This window comes from Clytia hemisphaerica, unplaced genomic scaffold (genome assembly GCF_902728285.1).
Source record: "Clytia hemisphaerica strain Z4C2 unplaced genomic scaffold, Clytia hemisphaerica genome assembly, whole genome shotgun sequence".
Taxonomy (NCBI): Eukaryota; Metazoa; Cnidaria; class Hydrozoa; order Leptothecata; family Clytiidae; genus Clytia; species Clytia hemisphaerica.
In genome coordinates this window covers 66843-84639 of record NW_027103595.1, presented here as the reverse complement: position 1 = coordinate 84639, position 17797 = coordinate 66843, and the positions used below count along the sequence as shown (strand labels likewise).

Sequence of the window (17797 nt, the reverse complement as noted above, 5' to 3'; positions counted from 1 at the left end):
CTGAAAATTGGATTTTTTCACTTTTTAACCCCCAGAACGCAGGTGAAAAGATTCGGTTGTTGAGAGCGGAATTTCAGTATTCATCGGAAATTATTGTTCTCTAAGTGAAATTCATTCTTTAGAAATACACTCTGACAAAAAATTAACAAAGATATTAAATTTATCGTGTTACAAATGAGGAAAAGTAAAAGGAAGGGCGAAAAGAAGTGACAAGAAAGTTGTTTTTATTTTGTAGGTTGAAAATTCTTTGTTAAAACATGTGAATAATGTAACAACATCCCTGTCTCACAGCCCCGGTGGAACTTTTTCCCACACCGGTTCCAAAAATTTCTACTAAAGTCCCATATTGTTCCAAACTTAGGCAAATTTCCTGATTTGGCTGACGGGTCTGGGACACGTTGTAAAAGCTCAAAATGTCAACATTAATCATCTCTCAGATGTATTTTCATATTATGAAAGTACAACAAACAAGTTTTATATAATGTGACAGACTTTTTATGTCGGGTTATGAAGGCCCTCCAAATTGTAGGTCAACTAACCCCAAAAGGTAGGTCAAAGATTTTCGTCAAAATATCTAACTTAGAACAATAAATATTGAAATGGACTATTTTCCCCATTTCCTTAGTTCATTAGGAATAAGATTTAGAGAGGATTTATTTTAAAAATGTCTCAATTCGGGTAGTATCCAATCAAGTTCGATTCAGATTTTCGTTAGAAAAAATTAATTCAAGTTAAAATTTCATGTTTAGAAATAATAAGTAATATGTAACAGTATGTTCTGGAACAACCTTTTATTAAGTTGAACTATCGTTAGGGCTACAATGCTAAAAAATGAGAAACCTGCATTCGGGGTTTACTGCATTATCGGGGTCAGGTGCTGCAATAATGGTATTTAGAAGATCAGCGTGTAAATTTGATTAATTAATCTTTTATTTCACGATCGACTTGTTCGTTTCAACTGAAATTGTTTTTGAAGGCTGTCAAATGAAAAGATATTTTACATTTCTAAAGGCCATGTGTAGAAAATTTGGAAGGTTCAAATATGTTTTTCACAATTTCCGAAATTCTTCATATTATAGCGGCAAAAGGGTGTCAGCATATTCATGTAATCATGTTAAAGAAAATTTAGAGAAGTATCCATTTTAAATATAATTGAAAAATCTTTGAATCTTTCTTTTTCATCCTCTCTGTTAATTAATAAACACATAATAATAAATATAATTTGTTTTAATAAGGCAAAAAGAAAAAAACAAAACATAAAAACTGAAATATTACACGGTGAAGAAATGATAATAATTGTCCATGATAGACCTTATAATTACATAGATCTGTAAAAATTTCTCTAACACTAAAAATTGTTATTCTACTCTCACTAAAGTTTGAATAAGGTTGAAAAAAGGCGTTACTATTCGACTACTCTAGGGGCTGAGTTAGGTCCCGTATGCGCATCGGCGTATAGTCATTTTTTCTTTTGATCATGAAAGTACAGTCCTTGAAGAGTCAGAAAACGTGTGTGGCGCTATTTGGATCAGGCTCAAATTTCCATAATGGCGGATTTTAGATTTCAACCCTTTTTAGCCCTCTTGCTTGAAAAAAAAAATTTTTTTTTGAGTTCTAAACATAGACATATTATATACCAATCGATCACAAATTTTATGCTGATTAAGAAAAAGGTCAGAATCATGGTCCGAAAATTTCGTTATCTGGAGATATGAAGCACTTTCGATTTTGATTTTTTGAAATGACTACTTTTGGTTCCAAATTTGCGTGGCTGTAACATTTGATTGGCTTACTTGATTTACTTGAAATTTTCGGAGGGTCTTGCCTACCGTTCAAATAATAAAATTCAGGACAAGTTTTTTTTCTACATGAATTTTGAAATCCATAATGGCGGATTCAAAATTTTCTTTCGTCACATGGGCTCTTAGGCTCTGCTTCCCTAAGAAAAATATTTTTTGAGCTTAAAACCCTGCATATTATATACCAATCGATCAGAAATTTTATGCTGATTAAGAAAAAGGTCAGAATCATGGTCTGAAATTTTTTCTATCTCGAGCTATGAAGTACTTTCGTTTTCAAAACTTAGAAAACGTAAGTACTTCGTATCTCTTGATAACGAAATTTTCAGACCATAGTTCTGACCTTTTTCTTAATCAGTATAAAATTTCTGATCGATTGGTATATAATATGCAGGGTTTTAAGCTCAAAAAATATTTTTCTTATCCTAGCAGAACCTAAGAGCCCATGTGACGAAATAAAATTTTGAATCCGCCATTATGGATTTCGAAATTCATGTAGAAAAAAAAACTTTTCCTGAATTTTATTATTTGAACGGTAGGCAAGACCCTCCGAAAATTTCAAGTAAATTAAGTAAGCCAATCAAATGTTACAGCCACGCAAATCTGGAACCAAAAGTAGTCATTTCAAAAAATCGAAATCGAAAGTGCTTCATATCTCCAGATAACGAAATTTTCAGACCATGATTCTGACCTTTTTCTTAATCAGCATAAAATTTGTGATCGATTGGTATATAATATGTCTATGTTTAAACTCAAAAAAAAATTTTCTTTTTCAAGCAAGAGGGCTAAAAAGGGTTGAAATCTAAAATCCGCCATTATGGAAATTCGAGCCTGATCCAAATAGCGCCACACACGTTTTCTGACTCTTCAAGGACTGTACTTTCATGATCAAAAGAAAAAATGACTATACGCCGATGCGCATACGGGACCTAACTCAGCCCCTAGAGTAGACGGCCGATCATTGAAATTGCATTTTACAAGAGAATACAAAATCTCCGGATTAGAATTTCATGATGAATCAGCATAATATAAAGTAATGAAAACCATAAACAGAAACAACTGACCGCGTGTCAAAATCTTATTATTATACAGAGTTAAAAAAAATGATTTGATCTAGTCACTGTTTACAATAATAATCTTTCGTTTTTCCGTTTTGAGATCCGTAAAAAAGGGAATTTCTGGTATTTGAAGTTTTGAAACGCGAAACCAAGAGAAGCAGACTACATTCGATTGGTATCAACTACCGTTTTCTTCGAGTCGTTGTCTTTTCTGTGGAGATACGTGATGCTAAAAAAGAAAAACAATTGTGAAATTTGTAATACAGTGTGGTCACACACGGGGAAGGTAACACAGTAATTTGTTCGAGTTAAAGAAATTTCGAATTATGAAGATTGGTTTAAAGGGAACTAAAGGGACAAGAAAACTTCTACGAGAGACAGTCCGGTTTGAAGAGGCTCTAGTTAAAGAGACTCCTGTATAAATGAAAGTTGCCCAGAGCCAAATCTACCACATAGCTCTGGTCCTCCCTGTATGTAAATGCTTTAAAGCATTTCTCTACAAAAAATTTATAAGAAAAATTTTAATGTTGTACATACTGGTACAAACCGAAAGCCGAAATAACCAAAAGTGCACGTTTTTATATTCAAAAGCACGTCACTATGTCACTATGTACATAGCAAAAGCTTCATTATTGCATGAAAACAATAGCTTTATATATTTTTAAAGAATTTAAGCACTTTTCAGCCTGAACTCATAATGGTTTTAAAGAACAGAAGAAAAAAACGCATAAAAATTGTCAGTCACTTTTGGTTACATAGTACTGTCAACCCATAACAAACCTTTTCCCATCTTTCCAGTAACTTTTTGTATTCCCCTTCAAAGAAATTGAACACATCGTCACAATCCTGCAATGCAAAGATCCGAACATGAAAAGAATAGAATCTTCGCAGAATCTCGCACTGAACGAAATTTTTTTTAGTTCTAGACAAAATTTTAATTTTGCCTTTCCTCTTCAAAATAAAAAAAAAAAAAATTTACAAATCCATATTGCTTCGGACACAGTCAGACACGTGGATCAGCCAGTGCTGATAATGGAGGTAGAAATTCTATCTAAATGTAATGAATGTGAATTGCTTTGAGAAATCGATACCTTTCTAGCTATGTGATTGGCAGGGTTGTATGTGTAACAGTTTTTCTTGATCAAAGACATGTCGTCATAAAATTGCGTGTACGATTCATACTCTCCGTCCTAAAAAGAACAATGAACGGTTTTAAAAAAGGACATCATTTTCACTGAATTTATGAGCAATAAAAAGAAGATTATTTTTTCAGAAAACTGATTTCGACACATTGATGGCAGTACTAATACGCATATCTACAACGAATCAGGAAAAAGTAATTCTGAAATTTTGAGAAATCCCGAAAAAACCGGTTGATTTGGGGTATTTTTTCGGATCTGGCTTTTTCTGAATGTAGATATAATGAGATAAGCTGTTCCTTGATTCCAGGAGGATTGTGGAAAAATGCACTAACCTCAAGTTTACGTTTGATCTTAGTGAAGTCCATTGGAGTTTTGATGATTCCGTAATACCCTGGCTCCTCTGATGGATCAACTAAAGAAAGAAATATGTCCATAGTTACCTTAGCACTCAGTACCAAAATAAGTTTGCTGATTTTTCGATTCTCCACCTCCTCCCATCCCTTATTTACTTTGGAAAACATTTTCAACTCCTGATAGTAACCATGCAAAATTGCTTTTTAAAAGTGCAACATACAGAAATAAATGAGTCTGGGAAAAGAAAGCAGATTTCGAAAAAAATCCGATTAAAAATTTTGATTGGTCGATATACTTTCTCAAGGGTTTATATTATTTAACGGCCAGTGGGTTCAAACTGTGGGACATCAAACAATAAAAAAGATGACTTACCAGCTTTTATGAACCAGGATGCAGCATTCAAATCGCCTTTTTGTTTGTTGATACCACGAAACTTCGAGACACGACCCAAAAGACTAAACAAGAAAAGATCCAGGTTTGTTTGATTCTTATTTAAGCAGGAGCAACACTGAAATCTACAGAGATGTTGTTTTTCCAATTCATAATTCATATTTGAATTACTTTTCCCCTCAAGAAACATTTTGGAGACGGAGCAAGGGTCAACGAAAGATACTTAAATCTTAGAAGGTCTAATATTGGATCACAGTACAGTATGGGCAGCTCATAAATGATAAGCTTGAAATTAAAACAGTTGTTACTTTGTTTATATTTGACAAATCCAGAAGTCTTCTTTTATGATTGTAAAAGAGCGTGATTAACAAGTTTCGAAGAGTTGAGAAAAACAGTTTTAGAATGGGAATCTTAAAGTGCAAAATATTTATTAAGTACTCACTTTGCAGCGCTTCGCACCCAACTGACAGGCGAGCGGGCGGATGGCGGTTGCATGTCACCAAATTTACGTTTCCTATCTGACTGTGGCGTTAGGGCGTTACTTTCATTATTATTCAAACGAACATCGTCGACTAGATTTCCGACAGACGATGAGCAACCACCGACGCCCTCTTGTTGCTGTACAGATGTCGGTGAAAGATAAAACTGAATGTTATTAACTACGTTCTGCGCTTTTTTTTGGTCTTGAAAAACGTCTGTCGTTGAAAGATTTTTCATGCTGCCATCAACTGTCAAAGGGCCAGACATGTTATTAAGAATGGGTGAAATGTTTAGTTTTGAAGAGCCTGGTATTGACATTGGTAGTTTGTTTGCAGTCTGAGGTGTGTTCATTTTGAGAGATGAAGTCAGTCTTTTATTCACCGGTGACCCAACTACGACACCACTGCTATCAATCACTATACCAGAACTTGGTTGGCCAGAATTCGCGCCAGAAATAGCACCACCAACAGTGATGAAACTAACTTTACTCAAGTCTTTTTCATTCTTATTACTAACATTAGTGATGTTCGTATAGTTCAATATAGTAGGCGGTTGAACATTATTTGAGAGTTCATTTTTGTTTTGTTGGAAGACAGGGTTCACCATAACGGGTGATTGGTGGTGCCCTATAGAGTTTTGAGAAAAAGTGCCGATGCTTAGACTATTCGAGTTGGGTTGTAATACTTTGGCACCCGTTGGTAAAATATTGTTCAAGAGTTTCGGTGAGGAGATGGCTCCAGTTTTGTGAGAGAGAAAGAAGTTCGAAGAGTCTTTAGCGAGAAGTGCTGGTGTAGGTTTCGCAGCACCGATACCATTTTGAATGACGATTGATGACGGTACATTATTACCGGCAGCCGAAAGATCGTATTCGTTAAAAACTGGTTGGTTTTGCTCAGCCATGTCTAAAGATAAGTTCGAAGGGAAAAGAAATGTATCAGTTTTAGAAGATAGACTATCAGGAGAGGTTGCAGTCATTTTTGCTGATAATTGTTCAAGAAATTTTTCACCGGCGTTCAGAAAAGCCATATCGTCTGTTTCGCCCGTTGCCGTTGCCGTTATCTGCTCTGTGGTCATGTTATTTTCGTCGTTTAATAAATTCAATGTTGCATTGACTTCTTCTAAAGTATTCGCTGTAACCGTAATGGGACCAAGATTATCGTTCGAGTGCACGGGACCGTTCCCTATCTGAGGGACTGCATTCAAGCCAACCGTGTTAATGTTTAGAAAAGTGCCATTCGAGTCTGGCTTATCGTTGCGTAAACGTATATTCGTAGCTGCTCCGTCCAGGGAAATTTTAGACGTAGAATTACTGTTTAAAAGTCTTTGGTTGTTCACCTGCGTGTTAGTACTTGCTGACGTAAGCATGCTGGTACTGGGAAGTAACGGCGTTCCTTTCGACACGTTAGTCATCGTTTGCGGCGTTCGTGACTTCGTAACGGCTGTAAATAATTTCAAACTTTGCGCCGTACCGGCTAGTGTTGTTTTCAGACTACCCAGACCTTTCGGTTGAGTAACAAGTTTATTGTTCTTGGTGATTGATATAGAGGTGACCATAGTCGATGAAGGTTGGGAGGTTTGTTGAGGTTGTTGTTGTTGTTGTTGTTGTTGAATGTTTGTTGATTTGTTGTTGATGGTGTTTATAGAACGGGCTACTACTGATTGGAGGTTCGAAGCAAGGGAGCTTGAGATGTGTCGGATGTTTTGGGGTGCTGCTGTTGTGATGGAAGAATTTGACGATTGGGAAACTGTTTTTGGAAGAGACATGATAGGAGTGGCGATGTAGACAGTCTTGACTTGTGTTGTTCCAGGCACAACCGTCGTTACAGCTATCATTTTGAAACCAGTCGCTAGCGGCATTGATTTCGACGTTAGAGTGCCCTTCGGCAGGGCTTGAGTAAGAGAAGTTGAAGCCGTCGTTGAAGAAATAACTTTGAGTTGCTGGGTGACTGAGCTCGGTACACCACTGAATGTTAGTTTTTGAGGAGTTTTTAACGATGTGCCATTCGAAACGACAACTACAGGCTTATTCAAAGTGTTCATAAGAGAAGTCGACGACGATACGTTAGACGATTTGGTAACTTGTACAACCTTGACGGACATTCCTTGTGACGGCGTAACGGACTTTTGGGGCGACGTTGAGGTTACCGTAACCGTAGCTGACGTACTACCTAACACAATGCTATCTCCGTAACTCTGCGAAGATAAAATATTGGATCTCTGTAACGGAACCAACGGTTTGAATTTCGTAGCTTTGACTTTCGGTTTCGGAAGTGGTGTTTTGAATTTGATTTTCTGCGTGATGCTCGCGTTAGCCGTATTGACGCCTATTCCGGTGACGGAAACGGGTACGTTTTGTGAGTTACTAACAACTTTGATCATAGGTTGTGCAAGGGAAGGGCCTTCACCTATCTTCGAGGTAGTTGAACTACTCAGCGATGCTAAGGGTGAATTCGTGTTCAGGGAAGAAGACGCGCTTTGTATCGAAACTGTAGATTGCGGTCGTACGGTGTTACCAGTAGCTCCTTTAGATGGGCTTCGCTGCAAGATAATAGGTTTCTGTGGATAACCGGCACCGGAAACAGACGATAAGGGTATGGTCGTCGTTTTAGCTGTCACCGTATTCGTTGAGTATTTCAAAGGAGTGTTTTTGCCCATGGATTTGAGCGACGTAGCTGCAGATGATGTTGATGAAGCTTTGAAAGGGTTCGACAAACTTTTGTTCAAAGCCAGAGGTGACGGTTTGGTGTACAGAATGTTGGACTTTTTCTTCTTCTTCAGTTTGTCATCATGCTTCGAATCTACAAAGGAAATGGGAAAAAAAGTTAAATTGAGAGTCCTCGCGTATGCTTTATAATCTGAAACTGACACCTGTGAGATAAAATCATGAATAGTTTACAAATTAAAATTCCATATCGAATGACCAATTGTTTAAAAAATTTCCACTTCACTGCTTCATCTGTAAAGAGATTCCATCAAAAACATTAACTTAACTTTATGGCAAGCTAGTCGATTTCTGATGGATGGAGCACCTGAGAGCATTCATTTAAAACTGTATTTGGTAATTCAGATAGATAAAAAAACTAGAGCGTTAAAGTAAGTCCTCTAGGCCAGGCAGCTTTCATATGAATAGCCCCTTTGAAAATTTTCAAGAAGCACCACAAGAAAATGATTCTTACCGTTCATAAGCAGAGACTTGGCGTTTGATTTGTCGTCTTTCGAATCCGAATGGTTGGATTTTGGAGGTAGTCCTTTTACTTTAGTTGGTAGTGGTAATACCTCGATTTCTGAAACAATTGAAGAAAAAAAGAAAATCGATAACTAGGCAGTATCCGTCGTTACATGTTGGAAAAGGACAATGAAAGACTATTTTTAGTTTTAATATCTACTAAATCGAGCTAAAGAGAATACACACTATTGCTTGATTGAGGTAGAGAACTCGAAAGTAATAGCAGCAGACTTGGGCTTTTTAAAGAAACTACATGTGACAAGACATAAAATCTACTTACCCGATTTTATTGGTAGTTTCTGATTATTCTCTGCTGCCTGGTTTGCTGCAGCCGTAGCCTTGGCTGTGAAAACAGTTTGTGGAACGAGCCTTGGCATAAGAGAAACTAACCGACATCCCTCGATTCCCCATTCTGTAGACGTACCAGGACCATGCATACTATGAGAAAAAAGTAGTCTAATTATTATGAGATTCAATTCTTCCTGAGATAAATAAAACTTTAATTGGTTCAAGATGGACAAAATGTTTATATTACAATACTACCTAATGTAATCAAATCAAAAAAAGAAAAAAATTGTTAATACTAGATTACGCTACCAAAATCTTGGAGGTGGGTTGGTTAGAAAAAAAATTATTTTGACGATTTGTAAAAGTTCTGTTTATATTTGGTTGATTTTGAAATGAAAACTGGAGAGCGAGAAAGGAATTCACATTTCTTAAATCTTAAGATTGAATGAGGCAGGCACAAAAGAGATTCTAATATGAAGAAAAAAATTATACTTTAAAATGGCAATAAATCTTGGCAATTATAGCAAACCAATATTTTGGTAAGTAGAGCCTTACCTATGTATCAAAATGATGAGGCAGAAGCTCATTGTTTCTACTTCCAAAAAAAAAGAAGCGGAAAGACAAAAACAGAAATTGTTCCAGATGATGGAACTTTGTACATACAGTATATAAGTTTAAAAAAATATGTTGAACATACCATTCTGCAACATCATTCAGTCTGTCATCATTTACCACCCGTCGTACTTCAGCTCTATGTCTCTCCGTTGAAATACTAAAGAAGTAGAAATTGAAAAAGTTTTTCATTAGATTATCCTACTACAAACCCTTTTTTATTACAGTTTTAAGACTTAGATCGGACAACTACGAGCTATGAATGCGGCCTTCTCTTTGTAGAAAGAAATTCTTTATGTGAGACTTTCATAGATCAAGATGAATAGTCAACATGCTCCATATGCAATTTCACAACAGGCCATAACATGCTCCAAAAAATACCCCACGCCTCAACATACCCATTTCAATATGCTAAACAGAATGAAAAAGTTGAAATAAAAGAAATACCTCAACTGATTAGATAATTCCCCAAGGATTGATTTCTTTGATCTATAAAAACAATGAAAAAAATGAATTTTGTTCACCAAAATCGTACAGCCCTTTTATAAAAACAATGCTTGGAAAAGGCCAGAGAAAAATATATAAAACTATTTTTTGAACAGATAGTTCTGACTTAGGAGAGCATATACCAATTTCATCTTGTTATTTCAAACCCTTCCTATTCAGACAAATGCAATATAGTATAGTAATTTAAAGGAAAGGCTTACTTGTTCATATCACCTTGAGCTCTGAAAGCTGTCACTACAGCAGAATAAGCATCTAGCTCTGAAAATACAAAGACAGATAAAATCAGATAAAATGTAATATAGCTATATTAAACTGGCTAAGATATAAATTCTCAAATTGAAACTGTGCGTGAGGCTGCGTGAGGAATGACATAACAAGTTTATTTAGCTTTTGTGACTTATTGATTATACGCTTTGTTTGCAAAAGCCTGAACTTGAACTACAAACAAAACAAGATGTGAACAAAGAATTGATAATAGACATTGTTACGTCCTTGCATATTGTAACAGTTTCAATATGAATTTAAATCAAAGCTATTTCTTCAATCCAAAAAAACAATTTCAATAGTATTGATGTAATTTAATGAAACTCGAAACCATGATCAACACGGGCACCAATCTTCTCTAATACATCAATTTACTACTTTTTATGCTAAAAGAAAACCAACCTTTAATCTGAAAGATTGGACTTGAGGAATACCCTTTAAATAAATGGGATACCTTGCTTTTGTAGCATAAATTAGATAAATTATGAAATGTATATAGCTGTGTTAAAAGAATAGAATAATGTATGATTATAAAAATATTAGTCTCTCTGTTTATGTTTCATTGTTTTATTTTGTTTGGTACTTTCAAAACTTACTTTTCTTGAGGTCAGATCTCTGATCTTCATCATTAATGAGAGAAACGAATAAAAGCAAAAATATTATTCTTACCTAGCCTTCTAAGAATTCTCTTTGCTTCTTCTCGAGTCATTGGCTCAGGAGCCAAGGATTCAGTAGCCATGTTTATTGAAATTCGTCCAATGCACTAAATTTATGAAAAAGTGAGATATTTTTAAAAGAAAGTAAATACCAAATTTTCTTTAAACAAATATTCTTTCGAGTGCTCAATTTTCAGGAAGGCGTTTCATTCCTTGGATATGAAAAAATGCTAAAAACCTTGGCTTTATACTGAATTCCACCTGAGATAGTATCTGTAATCAATGTATGAAAACACATCAGCCTTCGACATAATACCAGAAGGTAACAGTGATAGATATCTTCAAGATAGATGCAGGTGTCAAGGCGACCTCTTGCTCCCTTTATTTTATTGTTTGCATCAAGTATGCGCTCTGTTCATCTATTGGTTCAACTGATGTCTTAACGTTAAAGAGAAGAAGAAGCCATAGAACCCCTCCTGAACTACTACCAGAGCTCCCTTTTGATTTACTGATGATATTCCTCTCATGGAAGATACCATCAACAAAGGTGACGCATTCCTCCACAAAGCCGAGATCTTCACCCATACTAATAGTCTTTTTCTGAATACCAGAAAGGGGAAAGCTATACACATCAATCTATCAACAAACAACATCACCCATTCACTGAATTGAGACATGATGGTGGATTAGGATTATGAAATAAAAACGATTATTCTACCTGTAGTTCTGCAAATAAGAAAATTTCAGTTGGCCCAGGTTGGTCAGTAATTTTGTGAGGCCAGCCAGAATTAGAGCAGAGGTCTAACAAAATTTTCAAGTCTGACCTAAATGATCCATAGACCTTTATAATTTGGTAAGTATAAGGAACTAAATTTTAATTAACATGCTTAAAAAAACTCTAATTCTGTTTTAAAAAGCTAAAGCCTATAACCCTCAAAATTTAACTGAAGGCATTTGTTTCCGAAGGACAAAAGGTAAAGAAAAAAGTACTGTTAAGTCAGGTAACTTGCATCAGTGGAGGGAAAATTGCATAGCCCTCAATTGAATGGCCTGGCTGGTCATTAAAATACAAAGTTAAAAAATAGATTCTCCCAATCATGAAAGTGATGTCATGCATAATTATGTTTAATATCATTATTAAACTTGAGATTTTATCCCCAGCAGCCACCAAAAACATCTGAATTCCCTGGAATTCCAACCATCTTAAAATTCATGATCTAGTATGATTTTTATCATCCAACCACAGTATTTTATTTACCTGTTATTCTGTTTGCAAGAACTCGCCAAAAATACTGGCAAGTATCGTTACTTGGTCTAATGTCGACACCCCTCCTCTAATTCTGACAACCTTTTTATCAGCTGAAATTTATAAAAAGGTTGAAACTGTTTTTCTTTGCTTAGTGGTCAGAGAGGAATAATCATTTTTCAATCAGTGATTCAAGCTTTCACATTATTCCTTTCTCTAAAGAAGGGTGTCAGAATTAGACAAGGGATGTCGATATTAGACCAACTTACGGTATGGGATTCTATTTAAATGGTATGGTAGAGTAGAAATGCTAGCATAGCTGCATAGTTCTTGCACTGTTACATTTGTTTTGAAATTGGCTGCTTTGGTTGGTTAGACATTTGATGGCTATGCAAGTTTCCCTCTACTGATGCAAGTTAATCAACTTCACGGTATGGGCACTTTTTTGTCATTATCAGGGTTTTTCACACGTGCGTTTGCGTAGAATAATATGGCGAAATGCGAAAATCGATTTTGGCAAAATTTTTTTGAAAAATGACCCTTCAAGATTTGACTATATCTTTTTATTCCATGAAGCAATTACTTTCAAATAAAAAATTATTATATATATATTATAAATCTGTTAGCTCTGGAGATATATTGAAAAGTTTAGACATTGGTAGTTTGTGTTCGCGTTCCAAAACCAAACGCACGTGTTCATTATACTGTATCAGGGATCGAATCAGTGTATCGCATTTTCGCAATTCGCGATGCGTTTTTGGATTACTTACAAGCTAAAAATTGAAAATTGATCCATTTTAGGATGCAAAATCATGCTTATCAAAAAATTGCGATGCACTTTCTATCCCTTATTTCGATGGCTGTGTATATATACAGCTTTTTTGAAGTGTTTCTTTTTGAAAAAAGCTACAGTATAAAAGTTATGTTTAGATTTCTAGAAAACTATTCATTGTCAATAAAAATTTAAAGTGATTGCTTAATGGAAAAAAATACAGTCAAATCTTTTAGAGTCTCTTTTCAAAAATGGCCTGCCTGCTAAAATTGATTGCATTTCTGATTTTCACCCAACCACGTGCACTTGGTTTGGGAATGCGAAACACGAACTACCGATGTCTAAACTTTTCAATACATCTCCAGAACTATAAGATTTTTTGAAATTCTGTAAAAAAGTCCCAGTTCCTAAATAGATTTACTATGTTCTGTGAAAAAAATCATAACCATCAGTGAAATACTTGTTCATCTATTTAAGATTGAAGATAAAAATTTGCAAGGAAAAATAAACCTTGAGCACAAAAATGATATTTTAAACACTTTTTTCCACCGAAAAACAAATAACTTTTATAGACTTACCTTCCCCAAACATTAAAGAAGCCTCTATATTTAAAGTAAATGAGACAAGATAGGATAAAACCTTAAAATCAACCAGAATTTACAACCTTTCGTCCAAAGCAAAAGACGTAAAAACTTTCTCGCAGCCATCTTGTTTTAGAATGAGAATTATTTTTGTGTCAGTTCACACGGTCTTTTTTCATCCAATCAGATCGCGGGATTTCACTTTTGCTTTCTCTAGTCCAATAAGACTGCGGGATTTGAGTCATGTGCCATCTCTATTGAAAAACCCGCGCAGAATAAAATTGAAATACAGGGGGTCACACTACTGGCTACAGGAAATGAAAGCAAACAATTAAGGCCAAAATGTTTGGTTCTTCTGAAGGACAAAAGGTATAGGTTGCAACTCCAGAAGATTTCAAATTCAAATTTTAATTTTTTTTCGAAACCTATCCTATCTTGTAGAGCTTTGAAAAATAAAGAAAATGAGGGGTCAAAGGCCTCCAGAGGATAAGTGGTTGTAAATATATTCAAATTTTAGTGTCTAAAATTTGACTAAAAATGTCAAAAAAAAGGTTAGGAAAATAGCTTGGAAAAATTCGAAAAATGTGTCAAAAAAGAAAAAAGAAAATTTTTCCAGTCATGCTTAGCTTTAAAATTTAGCATATCTGTATCTCTTTTTATAGTGTAGCTAGAGACCTGAAATTTGGAGGGAGGATTCTTTGATGGTATTAAACTATCATCATATAAAAATATTTGTAAGATATTTAGCATATTTATCCAAATAATGAAAGAAATATCTTTTTTTGAAAAAAGAAGACATTACATTGTTTTATTTTTGTTTTTGAAGAAAATAGCTTGTAAAAAGCTGAAATGAGTCAAAAAAAGGTGGTAGGACCCATTTTCAAGGTGCCTCTGGAAATGGAGCAACAAAAAGTTATAAATAAAGAATCAGTTTTTCTGAAAAGAGCAGGGGGGGTACAGAGGCAGGGTTCTAACCCATAGGGTACTAACTTGATTTTTCACTCAATTTCTTTTTAGTACCACCCACCCATATTTAGTACCGGGTACTACTTCATTTTTGCTGTAAAAAAATAGAGACACCACCCCCTAAAATTTTATATTTTACAGATTAGACCAAAAGAGAGGGTACTATTAGTTTTTCTGACTGAGATAGACAGATAATTAAAAAAAACTATCATTGATTAAGTCCGAGGCTTTTGTCCATTGATTTTAATAACACACTTCTTGACCATTTCGAAGTTTTGTCTTCACAAAAATCAAAAAATTTCTCAAAAGAGTAAAAAAAAGTTTCTCAATTAAAAAAAAATTCAATTAAAAAAAATAATATTTGAAAAAAGTCAAAATATTACAAAAGACTACTTTTTTTATTAAAAAAGGAGCAAAACTCTGTGAAAAAGTACCCAAATAGTACCCTGTACTTGCTAGAAGAGTGAAAAATACACACCCCCACCCCTAAAGTAGTACCGGGTACTAACTTTTTTGAAATGCAGAAATAGACACAACCGCCCGGCTATGGGTTAGTACCCTGCCTTTGTACCCCCCCCTGAAAAGAGGAACCCCAAATCAAAAGAAAATCTATTTCGGCAAAAATAAAACCTTTTTTTGGGGATATTCCCATGCTAAAGAAGCAAAAAAGTGAAAAAAACCACATGAAAATGAAAGAACTAGAATTAGCGATTGTGATTTTTGAATTCCTCCAGGGGGGGGGTCATGCAGTTATTATATAAACACTATGACAATTACTACCGTGGTGGTATATAAACCAAAATTTGGGAAAACAGTTACTCCACAAGTGGACTAACTGCAACATGGGTGCTGCGCCTAAGCCCAAAATTGTCGATTTTGGTAGGATATGGTGTACTAAGTGAGCACATTTTTCACTTAAAATTTTAGGTTTTTAAAAAAATTCAGAAAGCAAAAAAATTCAAAACATTTTTTTCAAAAGTCAAAAAAAAATCACAAAATTTTTTCTTCAATCAAGGCATGAAAGATATTTTAACAAACTTGGAAAATGATTGAGATATTTAACTCTTGAACGGTCGTTAATAATTGACGTACCCAGTAAAAATGGTATCAAAAATGAGGAATTCAGTGAAAAAATTGCCAAATTTGGCATTTTTGGGGGTGGTATACACCAATTTTGAGGGTAAAATCAGTTAGTACACTATGGAATAACTGCAAGGGTGGTGGTGTCTGTAGAAAATGTCCAAAATTGCAGTTACTCCACATAGTGTCAAGGAGTAACTGCAAGACCCCCCCCCCTGATTCCTCACCCTTTTTCTGATAAACATACAAAGTTTCAGCCTTCAACTTTGTTCCTCTGTTTCCAGAAACATTTGTTCATAAACAGTTGCAACTATGTTTTCTCCCACAGAATTCAAATTCTTAAATGTTGCAAAAACGTTCTGCAATTTACCAATTTCCTGTCTAGCCCGTGTCCACAGTGTTATATACCGCTGGAAAGCTAAGATCACTTTCTTTTAGTAAAAACCGGAACGCTTTAGCATACATAGAAAAAAGTTAAAAAGGGTTCAAAGTTCACGGAAAAATGAAACATTTGGTTTGACGTCAACAAAAGTTGCATGACTTCTGGAGTCCCTAGTATAAGAAGCTTTACTGAGAGAGGGATAAGGCTGGGACTATCTATTTAAAAGATATGGACAAAAAAAGGCACTTTTTTGGGTGATAATTAAGACTTTACTTAGAAACTTTAATTCTCTTACCCCCATCTCGGCCCGCCCCCCCTGATATGAGCAAGAGAACCATGTTGGCCACCCCTACTGAAAATTTCAGATCAAAACAAACAAGGAATTAATTCCTGTAACTCGATGAAAATTGGAACAGGCTGGTTTTTGACTGTTTCTGATCCTAAAGTGCTATTTTTTGGTAAAGGCTATGTATTTTATGTTTGGATTTCTATAAAGCTTACCCATTCATTGTCAATATATTTTTCATTTGGAAGTAATCTCTTCATGGAATAAAAAGATATTATGTCAAATCTTGTAGGGTCATTTTTCAAAAAAAATTTGCCAAAATTGATTTTCACATTTCGCCATTTTACCCCACAGTACGCAAACGCACATGCTACTCATCTCATCTTTTTATTTAAGGTTTCTAGAAATAAAATTGAGCAGAGAATTTCTCTATAGATTAAAAAAAATTTATCATTCAAAGGCTGTGAATGTTGGATGATTTATGTTGTGTTATGATTGTCTAGTTTTTTTCTGGTAAATTTTTCTTTGTGGGTGGGTGGTTATTTTATTCTGAAACAAATCATCCCAAAGTTGGCATAAACTGTCCATTTTTATTAAAAATTTAGAAGATTAAATTTTAGATAGGGAACTGAACAACAAACTGAAGAGATTCGAACGTAGAGGGAATAGCAAAAACAAAGAAGAAGAGCAAGACAAGTGGAGAAAAAATAAAAAGATAAAATTAAAAAACATGTAGAGCAAAAAAGCTACATTTCATGCTTAATCAAAGCCTGAAAATGATAGTTTTGAAATTTAGACCATCTCGACTTACCTCTGTAACAGTTGCAAACTGCTATTACAAAGTGTCACATACTCTTCTGGAATCTCCTCAGCGCCACTTTCTTGAAAATAACTAGCTTCTCTAACATCTCGTCGACTGGACCGCCATATTGGATTGATTTTTGTTCTATTCCGACATGCGCAGTATTTGCTTTACTTTACGCATATTTTAAGATTTAGACGGGGGTTCATTTAAAGAACACATGCATACTATGTATCTTCGTCAAAAGAATGAATGTATTTTGTTCATTGTATTTGAATACAATTTTTCCCACAAATTTCATAATTTTTAGTAAAAAACAATAAAGTTACTGCTCTTGTATATCTTTTGACTTTACAAGTTGAAAACAAAACTCTCGGAATTTTTTAATTTTCGAGTTACAGCTGAAGCTGATGCATAAATTATGCACTTCAAGTAATGTTACGCGCGGGAAAAAAAGCGAGTTGGCATCTTTGCTAGGGCTGTGGCACCGTGCCTCCGCCCCGGTGGTGGATGATGATGGAGGGGGTTGCGCATGCGCAAAATAAAAACATGCTGAGGTAGAGTTCAAACAATTGATTTCCCTTATTCAAAGGGGTCAGATGGTCAGATCCAATGGCATATGTCCAGGCAAATATGTCATAACAACATTGGCGCAAAAATTGGTCGCGGCCTGCTTGAATTTGATCGAGGGACAAATCACTCGAAAAATGGTGAACGAGATTTATGATTTATTTTATTTATTTTTGATTTATGATTTATTTTTGATTTATTCTTGGTTTATGATTTATTTTTGATTTATTGATTTATTTCTGATTTATTTTTTATTTATGATTTATTTCTGATTTATTTTTGATTTATTTTTGATTTATGATTTATTTTTGATTTATGATTTATTTTTGATTTAAT

The 17797-nt window shown here is 34.8% G+C and overlaps 1 protein-coding gene across 1 annotated transcript; it reads right to left on the bottom strand.

Moving 5' to 3' along the window:
* Positions 1–1144: 1144 nt before the first annotated feature.
* LOC136801582 (BRCA2-interacting transcriptional repressor EMSY-like) lies at positions 1145–17042 on the bottom strand. Its single transcript, XM_067058216.1, has 14 exons — positions 16901–17042; positions 10790–10883; positions 10057–10114; positions 9797–9838; positions 9435–9509; positions 8730–8887; positions 8400–8507; positions 5186–8021; positions 4726–4808; positions 4332–4411; positions 3949–4047; positions 3638–3703; positions 2724–3086; positions 1145–1413 (listed from the first exon to the last, which is right to left on the bottom strand). The coding sequence occupies exons 2-13, from the start codon at positions 10857–10859 to the stop codon at positions 3036–3038; spliced, it is 3726 nt and encodes a 1241-aa protein (XP_066914317.1). The 5' UTR covers positions 10860–10883; positions 16901–17042; the 3' UTR covers positions 1145–1413; positions 2724–3035.
* Positions 17043–17797: the final 755 nt, after the last annotated feature.